A 12,747-nucleotide genomic window follows, 5' to 3' on the forward strand; every position below is an offset into this window, starting at 1 on the left:
TGTAAAAAAAAAAACTTTCAGAGTTTCTCTTCAAAATGCAATATGTATGACATCTGTACAATGTTTAGTTCTTGTGCAATAAATAATTGAAAGTGTTCCCAGACTTTATGTAGACCCTGTACATTTACATCTACATGGATACTCTGCAAATCACATTTAAGTGACTGGCAGAGGGTTCTAACCACCTTCACAATTCTCTATTATTACAATCTCGTACAGTGCACGGAAAGAACGAACACCTATATCTTTTCGTACGAACTCTGATTTCCCTTATTTTATCGTGGTGATCTTTCTCCATATGTAGGTCGGTGTCAACAAAATATTTTCGAATTCGGAGGAGAAAGTTGGAGATTGGAATTTTGTGAGAAGATTCCGTCGCAACGAAAAACGATTTTCTTTTAATAATGTCCAGCCCAAATCCTGTATCATTTCAGTAACACTCTCTCCCGTATATCACGATAATACAAAATGTGCTGCCTTTCTTTGAACTTTTCAATGTACTCTGTCAGTCCTATCTGGTAAGGAACCCACACTGTGCAGCAATATTCTAAAAGAGGATGGACAAGCTTAGGGTAGCCAGTCTCCTTAGTAGTTCTGTTACATTTTCTAAGTGTCCTGCCAATAAAACACAGTCTTTGGATTGCCTACATTTTCTATGTGTTCCTTCCAATTTAAGTTGTTCGTAATTATAATACCTAGGTATTTAGTTGAATTTATGGCTTTTAAATTAGACTGATTAATCGTGTAACCAAAGTTTAACGAATTCCTTTCAGCATTCATGCACATGGCCTCACACTTTTCATCATTTAGGGTCAACTGCCAATTTTAGCACCATTCAGATGTTTTTTTCTAAATCATTTTGCAATTTGTATTGATCTTCTGATGACTTTATTAGTCGATAAACGACAGCATCATCTGTAAACAACCTAAGACAGCTGCTCAGATTGTCTCCCAAATTGTTTATATAGATAAGGAACAGCAAAGGGCCTGTAACACTGCCTTGGTGAATGCCAGAAATCATTTCTATTTTACTCGATGACTTTCCGTCAATTACTACAAACTGTGACCTCTCCGACAGGAAATCACAAATCCAGTCACATAACTGAGATGATATTCCATAAGCACACAATTTCACTGCAAACCGCTTATGTGGTACAGTGTCAAAAGCCATCCAGAAATACAGAATCTATCTGAAATCCCTTGTCAATAGCATCCAACATTTCATGTGAACGACGTTTTCTAAGCTCATGTTGACTGTGTGTCAATAGACTTTTCTTCAAGGTAATTCATAATGTTTGAACACAATATATGCTCCAGAATCCTGCTGCATATCGATGTTAACGATACGCTCCTGTAATTTAGTGGATTACTCCTGCGACCTTTCTTGAATATTGGTGTGACCTGTGCAACTTTCCAGTCTTTAGGTACGTATCTTTCATCAAGCACACAGTTGTATATGATTGTTAAGTCTGGAGCTAACGCAACAGCATATTCCGAAAGGAACCTAATTGGTATACAGTCTGGAATGAAGACTTCCTTTTATTACGTGATTCAAGTTACTTCACTACTCCAAGGATATTTACTTCTATGTTACTCATGTTGGCAGCTGTTCTCAATTCGAATTCTGAAATATTTACTTCCGTCTTCTTTTGTGAAGGCATTTCGGAAAGCTGTGTTTAGTAACTCTGCTTTGGCAGCACTGTCTTCGATAGTATTTCCATCGCTATTGTGCAGAGAAGGCATTGATCGTTTTTGCCACTGACATACGACCGGAATCTCTTTGGATTTTCTGTCAAGTTTCGAGACAAAGTTTCATTGCAGAAACTGTTGTAAGCATCTTGCATTGAAGTCTGCACTAAATTAATAATATATCAATATTGTTTAGAGTAGTAAGTTAAAGTTGAGAACTATTCACGATCCTAGAAAACAAAACTGTAAAAAAATAAAATAAAAGCCATATGTAAAACAAAGCAAAACTAATTTGTTATAAGACTTTCGTTAGTCGCACAAGATGGTACTTAAGGGGGCAAACCACATTAGGAGGTTAAAAAAAAATCTGATTTTTTAAAATTATATGTAACTTTAGTTTCACTATCCAAGAATACATTGTCAAAATTTCAAAGCAAAATTCGTGTTTGTTTACATTTTATGAGCACAGAACCGAGTGAACATTGGGTACAAGCTATAACTACATACTATTGTATGATTTACATGGATGAAAATCCTCGATATGAGTACTGCCCAGTGGTAGAAGACGCTGGTGCGAGTGGCAGAAATGAACAGCATCCTACTCCATTGCACCCCGACATACAGAAGGAAATTTTTCCAATATAAGAAGATTCATCAAGGGATGAATTACTGGAGAGATGTTTAGGTGATCACACACAAAATTCGAATGAAAATTTTAATTCCACTATTTGGCAATTAGCTCCTAAACACTTGCACTACGGACTAAAAGTCGTTGAATTGGCATCATATTTAGCAGCGGGCTTATTCAATGAAGGAAATTCATCCCTTCTGATGGTCATGAATGAGGTAGGAATTGTAGTAGACACGCAAAGCTTTGATTATGCCGAACAAATGACTAACCAGCGTGTGAGCCAGCAGAATCAATGTAGTTCATTGGAATCAAAGGAAGGTCAGAAAGCTTGGAAAGCGCTGTTGCAAGTGCAAAACAAAGCCTACGAGGAAAAAGAAGGATTACTATATGGTGCTGGAATCGCAGATTAATCAGTAAGCATTTTACATTATTGTTAACTTTGTTGAATTTCTAGTTTCCGATATTTTATTTTTGAAACGCAATTATCTCCAAATGACTTTTTTCACATTTGTGTGCAATCTAATTCAAAAACTATATAACTGATCATTACAAAAATTGATAGTGCGATTCTTTATAAAATTACGAATTATATGAACCAACTTCTGGGATGATATAATGATTTTAAGGGTATTTTTCTATGCATAATTAGAGAAAAAAATCGTGAAAATCAAAGTAAATTGTTCCAAAGCTTGCAAAATGTTTCATTTTCAATTATTTTCACCTGCATTGAGGTTCACATTCTTAGAAAGTAAGTTATTATTGTAAAATCAAAACCTTTTTGGTTTTAGATGAAAATTGGAATGGCTACATGGCACACAATTTGAGAACTATGCTCACAATCTTCAGTGGACGTCACAGTGTAACTTTGTAATTTTTGGCTGAAATTATTCCAAAAAATTCACAGAAACTGTTAGAAATATGAAAGAAATTATGTCAAAATTTGATTAAATTCTAATTAATTCTTCCCAGCAAAAAAAAAAAAATCACAAAAATCAGTGTCAAACAGCCTCATAATGTTGTTTCCCCCCTTAACCTATATAAGATGTACGACTGCAACTGTGGAAAAATAGGCCACAAAACAAAGAAGACAACATTAATATATATGTTTCAAATATTTAAGTAAATTATTGTGTCACGGTTACACAATGTGGCTTGCAGGGCTCCAAATGGTTTATGGGATACTAGGGGTTCCTTTATATCCGCCAAAGGCAGCAGGTACTGCTTTTCAAGTGGCACTTTGTTGGCCTAGTGGCAGGTATTGAACTATTTTGAAAGTACATCAGGTTATTTGAATACTTGATACTGTGTGTGTCAGCAACCAAGGACTTTGTGCCTCTTGATGATTGTTGCCTTTCAACATCTCATCTCAAGGGAGAGAAAATAATTTTTCTTGTTCCTCCCATACACATGGTGCAGAAGGAAGCCGAGTCTTGAGGTCGGCAATTTTCAAATAGAAAATTCAGTTGTGAACCTTCCGATTTACAAGAAACACCTGTGTAACAGAAGCTGTTCAGCCTTTTTTAACAAATTTATTAGTATTACTCATCACAGACAAGTGTAATAGGCTTGCAACAACACTATTCAGATTATTAATCTTTCCAGGCATTTAAATGACTTTGGTTTCCTAATATTCACATTATTAATCTTTTTAGGCATTTAAACGACTTTGGTTTCCTAATAAAGATGTACACACAGCACCAATATATTGTTTTGCAATTGTAACTCTCTTTATGAGAAGAACTAATAAAGTGAGCTAGTCTGAATACTGGTAAAAGGATTCTCTTCTTTGAAATGACATTATTTGTCAAACAATGTCCCATGATGATTACTTATTGTTGCTTTGGGTGCCACATTTTTACAATAACAATATTCCAGTTAAAGATTAAAACTTATACAAAATAAGGTCACTTGTTTGGTGTCCAAGAAGGATGTTCTGTATGGTTCTCATGCCATTCCAAAAAGTCTGTACTGGCCGAAGTTCCTTGTTGTTCAAATAACACTTGGTGTTCAAACAACACAAGCTATCTGAAAGAAGTGTTTATGCAAGATAGCCTGCACTGGTTTATACAAGATAGCCTACACTGGTGCAAACTGTGACACAGATACCAGTAATGACTATTTGGGAAAGACAGGAAATACTGTGACAAATTTTGGAAGCATATTTGTGAAGAGGACAGTCATATGCAAGCCCTAATCCCTCCAGTCCTTGCAGGAAAGAGTAACAAAAGCATTTGGTACAGTTCACATGATCAGGAAAGCCAAGTCAAAACTTGAAGGCAACCTACAAATGGGAGAAATGGAGTTTAGCTCAACAAACACTATGGTGAATATTGAATGGAATGACAAAAGAAATATAAATTTTGGACATGTGCGATACAGCCAAAATTATTTCAACTGGGGAATTGGACTAGCATATTTAATTCAATGGAATGTGCTCCCAAATTACAAAATGATACAAGAAAACTCTGTTATCCATACCTTGATACATGTGTTCTAAATTTTCAAGTCCTTTACAAGATACATAAGAGAAATATTACCAAGAAAGAATGGCATTAGCAGGTCTCAAATCAGATGAGAAAAATCGCATGTGACTTTCAGAAACGCACTTTCCAAGAGCTGCTGAATTTTCACTAAAACAAAATCACGCAGTAAAAAACATGCCAGATGCAACAAGAATAAAAAAAAAAACAATAAGAATTGCCTTAGTTCTGTAAACAAAGTGACGTTGGACAGTATGACGATACTTTTTTTGAAATATGTCACTAAAGAATTGAAATGTGCTTTTTTAAAAGTTATCCAGTTCTTGGTCAGAATAACTACATAAGAAGCAGGGAAAGTAACTACCTAGTGCAGAAGATGATGCAGTCTGTAGCACGTGAAAGCACTCAGAACAGTAGGCAATTACACGCGGAGTGCCAAGTTACACACAACAGTGAAATTATCAAGCATCATAGTGAACAACAAATAACAACACCAAATATACAGAGTTTAAAAATGAATAATATTTTGTGTGTGCAATAGAGCTATAAATGAAAGTGATATTTTACTAAGTAAGTTCATAGTTCCACCAAGGCAACAGCCACAATAAGTTCAAATAATGCATCAAAATGCATGTGCCACAAAATGCCACACATTTAGAAATGAAATTAAAGGTGTACTACTATGCCTACACAGTTGATTATTTGCACACTAGAGGGTGTAAAACCTGTAACTGATATTGTGATGCAACTCAGTTCTGAGAATACCATACAATAACAGTTTCACAACAACACTGTTGGGTTACAGAGTGTTAAAGAAAGTGTCCAAGAGTATACCCATAGGAGCAATGACATAACAATATTGTAAATAGAAGAGTCCATTCATAAACGATAATTTTATAACTGATACTATAGTCCTAGAGCTTAACTATCCAAAGAACATCAGAATGTCACACTACTCCAATATGTGAGGGTAAGTCAAAAAAATCTATACAATATTTTTCTTGTTTATTATGATGTCAGAACAACAGGGAAACATTCCACGTGGGAAAAATATATCTAAAAACAAAGATGATGTGACTTACCAAACGAAAGTGCTGGCAGGTCGTTGAACCCAACAATTACGTTTGTTGTTGTCACTGTTGCATTTCGAAATCTTTGCTGTCATCTTATTTTCTCTTTCTGTTTTTGCAAGTAGTTTCACTTTGTATTCACCTTCTCCTCTTTACCGAATCTACCATACAATTTTATCCCGCCTCTCCTTCCCTCTTTCCTGATGAAGCAGCCGTTTGTTGCGAAAGCTTGAATTTTGTGTGTACGTTTGTGTGTCTATCAACCTGCCAGCACTTCCGTTTGGTAAGTCACATCATCTTTGTTTTATATATAATAGAGGGAAACATTCCACGTGGGAAAAATATATCTAAAAACAAAGATGATGAGACTTACCAAACAAAAGCGCTGGCAGGTCGATAGACACACAAACAAACACAATCATACACACAAAATTCTAGCTTTCACAACCAACGGTTGCTTCATCAGGAAAGAGGGAAGGAGAGGGAAAGACGAAAGGATGTGGGTTTTAAGGGAGAGGGTAAGGAGTCATCCCAATCCCGGGAGTGGAAAGACTTACCTTAGGGGGTAAAAAGGACGGGTATACACACAAACACACACACACACACACACACACACACACACACACACATCCATCCACACATCCACAGACACAAGCAGACATTTGTAAAGGCAAAGAGTTTAGGCAGAGATGTCAGTCGAGGCGGAAGTAAAGAGGCAAAGATGTTGTTGAAAGACAGGTGAGGTATGAGCGGCGGCAACTTGAAATTAGCGGAGGTTGAGGCCTGGCGGATAACGAGAAGAGAGGATATACTGAAGGGCAAGTTCCCATCTCCGGAGTTCTGACAGGTTGGTGTTAGTGGGAAGTATCCAGATAACCCGGACGGTGTAACACTGTGCCAAGATGTGCTGGCCGTGCACCAAGGCATGTTTAGCCACAGGGTGATCCTCATTACCAACATACACTGTCTGCCTGTGTCCATTCATGCGAATGGACAGTTTGTTGCTGGTCATTCCCACATAGAAAGCTTCACAGTGTAGGTAGGTCAGTTGGTAAATCACGTGGATGCTTTCACACGTGGCTCTGCCTTTGATCGTGTACACCTTCCGGGTTACAGGACTGGAGTAGGTGGTGGTGGGAGGGTGCATGGGACAGGCTTTACACCTGGGGCGGTTACAAGGGTAGGAGCCAGAGAGTAGGGAAGGTGGTTTGGGGATTTCATAGGGATGAACTAAGAGGTTACGAAGGTTAGGTGGACGGCAGAAAGACACTCTTGGTGGAGTGGGGAGGATTTCATGAAGGATGGATCTCATTTCAGGGCAGGATTTCAGGAAGTCGTATCCCTGCTTTGAATGTGGCTTTTCAATGCACTTGGTCCATTGTTTCCAACACGCTCAGAAAAAAAGATGTTCTGCTGAGCACCAAACGACACATGCACTGCTTCCTTCACTGTTCCTCAGAGGTGAATCAATAGGCTCTTCAACCACCTTTAAGTGAACCGAACGAATGCAAAACATCTGATAACTGACCTCAGTTACCAAGCACATCACACTAACTGCTCCAGAACTGCCCCCTGTGTATTCCAAAAAACAGTTAGCATCACTTTCCTGCAGATGGTTGATTCTTTAATTTCTTTTCAGCTGCAGATTTAAGTGTTTCCATTCCATTTTTTGGCATTTGCTCTCTGGTTCAAAGAGTTGAACCCATTTTTCATCTCCAGCAGTGATTGATTCATAAAACATTTCAACTTCTTTAACATGGCTGTTCAAGTAGCTGCCAACAGGTTCTCACAAGACTGTGCTTGTTCTCTTTATTGAGTTGTTCATTTGACCAATCTTGCACAGACATTATGACAATTGAGCCTTTTATGAATGATGTATGCACAACCATGACTAATGTGTATTTGGTCTACAGCTTCATCAGCAGACACATGTTGGTTATTCAAAATTAGGCTCCACACTTGCTCAATGTTGGCCATCCTGCTCTTTCCTTGTTCTTCACACTTGTTCAGTCACTTACCAATTGTTCAATCCACTGGGAAAAACTACAACATGGTAAAATATTGTTCTTTTATTGTGTTAAGAGTCTTATATCAATTCCAGTTCCTGGTACACTTTCAGACCGCAAAACTGATCAGATAATGCTGTTCTTCATCGATGCAAAAGGAGAATAGCACAGCAATGTTTACTTCACAATAGCACAAAATGAACTGGAGTGACAATGTTGGAAACTGCCACAAGGAAACAGAATGGTGCCATCTAGCAGCTGGTGAGAGCACTAAGTCATGCTGCCAATTTGAAGACGATTAGAATGAAATCACAGATATTTACTGACTTAACCTCATACTATTACGAAGACAATTTTTTTCTGTATATTACATTATCAAATTAGTAATGCTTTTCAGTATAAATATACATACGTACCTGCTGTGGTTTGTGATCAAAAGACAGTGGTATAGCATTGCCGCGGCTGTCACACATCACTCCCCTTGAATCTCCAACATTTGCTACTACCAACTGATTGCCTTCCAACAAAGCAATCAGAGCGGTAGTACCTGCACACAAAATTTTACTTCAGTAAGGAAAGAAAAGGAACAGGTATGGTCCAACATACATTTTATTTTACCAAAATGACTTCTTACCACTTTGAACGCAGACAAAAGCACAAGCAATAAAATGTTTTACACAAATACATAATCATTTTAGAGATATACACAGAACTTCAATAAACTCTTCTCAGTTTACAAGTTGCGTCACTTCGAACACAAGCTCAAGCTTTTGACAGCTGTCTCCCCCATCACCATCAGGGATTGAATCACTCATAGTCAGGGATGGTATGATGTTATGATTTTATAGATGAAAAAGCTGCATCTTGAAATTTCCCGAGAGCCAAAGTGATGCACATACGGAAGGCAAGTTTGGCAGCTGTCCCTTCGGCCCTCTCCGATAGGTTCCAGACACTGCTTTTGTATCTGTGTAACCAGAACAGCTTGCCAGCCCCAACAGCCAATGATTTTAACTCCTGATGATAATGGTGGAGACAGTTATTGAAAGCTTGAAAAAGCAGCATCTTGAAATTTCCCGAGAGCCAAAGTGATGCACATACGGAAGGCAAGTTTGGCAGCTGTCCCTTCGGCCCTCTCCGATAGGTTCCAGACACTGCTTTTGTATCTGTGTAACCAGAACAGGTTGCCAGCCCCAACAGCCAATGATTTTAACTCCTGATGATAATGGTGGAGACAGTTATTGAAAGCTTGTGTGTTTCATTCGACGTGACACAGCTTGTAAACTGAGAAGATTTTATTAAAACATGCCACCATGAAAGACTCAGAGGATACATACATAGGACAGTTTTGTTTAATCATTAGTTCATCCTCTTGCATAGAGAGCACTGCATCGCGTAGTACTGTACTACACTGCTTAGTACACAGAGTGCACTTCACCCAGGACAACGATACCTGAATACTAATCATTTAATTCTATTAATGCATTTTACTATTGACAGCAGCAGTTTCAGTGATGAAGATTGGTTACTTTAATTTCATTTGTACACAGCACAGTACGAATGATACAGGCTGTTCTAAATAATTTTTTGTTATTGGATTATGACCAGGTAATTGAATTTGGCATTGAATACTCATCAGTGGCACTTGGTGGTTCCTAAATATGCTTTCTTCAAATACATACTGGTAAGTGGAAACTATGATTTAAGTGTTGACATGAACTGTTTCCTTGTTCACAACAGATTGACATGCAAGACAGAAGATGACTGGCACAAAAAAAGCAATATGGCTCCGCCTCAAATGTTATATATGCTCTTTGATCTTCGGGCATATTTTTTTTTTTTTTTTTTTAAGAATTAGGATCTGTGCCAATTCCAAGTATATCAATGGATACCTCAGCACAGTATGGCAAGGAAATATCTCTGTTAAATACTAACATGAGACTCAGCGACAACGAGTCCATGACAAGAGAAATTATTTTTGAAATACCTTAAGTATACTTTTCTCTATTACCTTCAGGAGTAGACAGGAGTGGGATCACATGGAGCAAGACAAGAGTGACTGACAAACCTGTGCTACAAAGTGGTGCTTCAAAAACAAGGGAGACAAAGCCTAAATACCCATAAAGTACAAGATTTAAAAGGAATAAACAAAAGTTAGGAAAAGAAATCACTCACATGCATGTGACTCGTACACAGATCTCAGAAACACTCAACAATACAGAAATGTTACTAAATTCCAGGTAAATCGTTCTGCATTCCACAAAATATTTCTTGCTCACACACTTTGGTTAATTTTTTTTACTGCACTGCGTCACCTCAGGGTTTATTACAGACTCATGGTGCCACATTTCACGCCAACACAGAAATAAAAGCAGAAAGGAGTAACTGACTCTGCGGAGCTGTAATAGGAGAATATGTCAAATACAACTTTCTTAGGCATCAGTGTTCTGGCTGGTATAATGCAACCTGCTACAAATTCCTCTCTCACACCAATCTCTTCATTTTAGAGTGGCACTTGCACTATACATACTCAATTATTTGTTGGATGTAATCCAATCCATTTCGGCCTCTACAGTTTTTACTCTCTGCAGCTCCCTCTAGTAGCATGGACGTTATTCCCTCATGTCTTTAACATATGTCCTGTCATCCAGTCCCTTCTTGTTGTCAGCATTTTCCTAATGTTCTGTGGAGAACCTCCTCATTCCTTACCTTATCGCTCCACTTAATTTTAAACATCCATTTACAGCACCACATCTCAATCACTGCCACATGGCAGTGCTCCAAATGTAGTACAGTCTCAGAAATTTATTCATCAAATTAAAATCTATTCTTGATACTAGTACACTCCTTTTGGCCAATAATGCCCTGTTTGCCTGTGCTAGTCTGCTTTTTATGTTCTATTTGCTTCACCCATCTTGTATTATATCAAAATATGGCAAGATTTGTTCAATGAACATACTGGAGGCCAGCACTTACTTTATCTTCTAATCATTAAATCATCTACATTTATTGAAATTTCAGACATTTTCTGTACAATTTAAGTGGTAATCAACTATTAAACAACTTCTACAATAATAAGCAACAGCTTATTTAAAGACATTCAAGGTCAACTGGTTACTTTAAATCATTTTGAGCTGTATCGGCTCATTTTCTGAGCTGTTACTTGCTTACTGGCACAGTCTGTTTTCCTATTACACCACTGGGTGGCGTTTCAGTCTTCTTGTAGTTGGCTCTCTGTTTACAAGGAGTCGGAGGCAGGTTGTTGATGGGTGGGGGCGGGGCAATGAGACAGAGAAGTCTGTTATGAACAGTGAGCATGCAATCATGGGGCCTGATCAGCAGTTGCTTGTCCAAGTGAGTGGCTATTTGTACAGGGCCATGTTCGAGTGGATTGTTGAGCTCTATGCTGTTGTGCCCGACTGGATTTGGGAGTGACCATCTGTTGATGTGGGGCGTCTTGATGATACTGATTTTCTCTGGTAGCCCTACCTTATTTTTGGGTAAGGCACTTCCATTTATGGATTTTGGCACATGTGCTCCGGTGTTGAACTTGCTCCCATTAGGCTAGTTTGCCCACTTTTCTTCGTCACTCTGTACCATTTGTTTAGTGATCCTTGTGAGTATTGCTTGGGTGTGAAATCTTGTTGTAATATGTTCTAGGGCATCACATATACTACTGACCACTGACATTGTATATTGACCCTGACCCTTAAGGTGGCAATGCCCGACTTATGTATGAATTGTAACATTGGGCATGGTCATGGTGAGCAAAAGCCAGTGGCCCGATGAATGTTGGCTTGTTTTCTGTACTCATGTTGGAAGGTCTTGTTGAGAGCCAGCACTTTTCTTAAAAGAAGGAATTTATTGTTTATTGTTGTATATTTTATTACTACTGTGATCTCGTGCTTAGGTATTAGTGCTCAAGCATTTCTTGCTACTTCTTAAGTTCACAGGTCTTGTGAACAGTTGGCTACTAAATCAAATTGTTATGTTTGGTCATTACTGTCAAATGATTAACTGGTTAATCACCTTTGTTCTAGTTGTGCAGTCACTGTAACACTTAGATTTTGGTTAGTGTCCGGGATAGGGTTTGAATTTGGTATTTTTGTGTTCGGTCTTGAGAATTTTCATACTTTTTATGCTCAGTCCTGGATGAATTATATGCCTGTTTGTTTGCCCTCTGCTTCCCAAGCTGTTTGTAGTGTTGCAACCGTTGGCCCCAGCTTGTTATCCACTACCCGCCGATTCATCAGGTGTGGCTAGTCCACGTCAGCTGTGTGCTTTTGTGCAGTGTGTGTTCTGCCTCCTATTTTGCAGTAGGTACTTGCTACGTCACCTTTCTATAAGTTAAGTGCTTAATCTTTATGGCATTTGGACTTAAGTTTAAATCAAATCGTCTGCTGCCCTAAGCCATCACAGCCAAGCCTTGGCTCCACCAGCCTTGATTTAAAGATCTTTCAATCCTTTAATTGTAAATTGCTGAATCTGTAAATTTTCAAATCTTTGTTACCTTTCTGTTCCAAAATTGCTCATGACCAAAGGGCACAACAGATCTTTTTATTGTAGCCCTGAACCTGTAAATTTTAAAATATTGTTGCCTTTCCTGATTGCAAAACTGCTTATGGCAAAGAGACTCTCCAGATTCATAAAATGCTGAAATTTTGTATCTTAAAAATTTTGTAACTGTTCCTGTTTGAGAAAGCGGTAATGTCCAAATGACTTCAAATTGTCAAACGCTGAACTTGTAAAATTTTGAATATTGTTACCTTCCTGTTTGAAAGGTTCCTAATGTCAAAGAGCTCATCCACTTCTGTTTCTAAATTGCTAGCGTCTTCAAGTTATTTTTAATTGTAATCCTCAACTTGTAATTTTTT

The 12,747-nt window shown here is 38.1% G+C and overlaps 1 protein-coding gene across 1 annotated transcript in view; it reads right to left on the minus strand.

Annotated features, from left to right (window-relative positions):
- LOC124607541 (protein phosphatase 1L) overlaps window positions 1-12,747 on the minus strand; it is an 85,447-nt gene that overhangs the window by 22,133 nt on the left and 50,567 nt on the right. Inside the window, exon 3 of the mRNA XM_047139913.1 lies at window positions 8,293-8,423. Coding sequence (XP_046995869.1) covers window positions 8,293-8,423 — 131 coding nt within the window. The remainder of the gene's footprint in view (window positions 1-8,292; window positions 8,424-12,747) is intronic.

The sequence above is a fragment of the Schistocerca americana genome, chromosome 1, assembly GCF_021461395.2.
Source record: "Schistocerca americana isolate TAMUIC-IGC-003095 chromosome 1, iqSchAmer2.1, whole genome shotgun sequence".
NCBI classification, from domain to species: domain Eukaryota; kingdom Metazoa; phylum Arthropoda; class Insecta; order Orthoptera; family Acrididae; genus Schistocerca; species Schistocerca americana.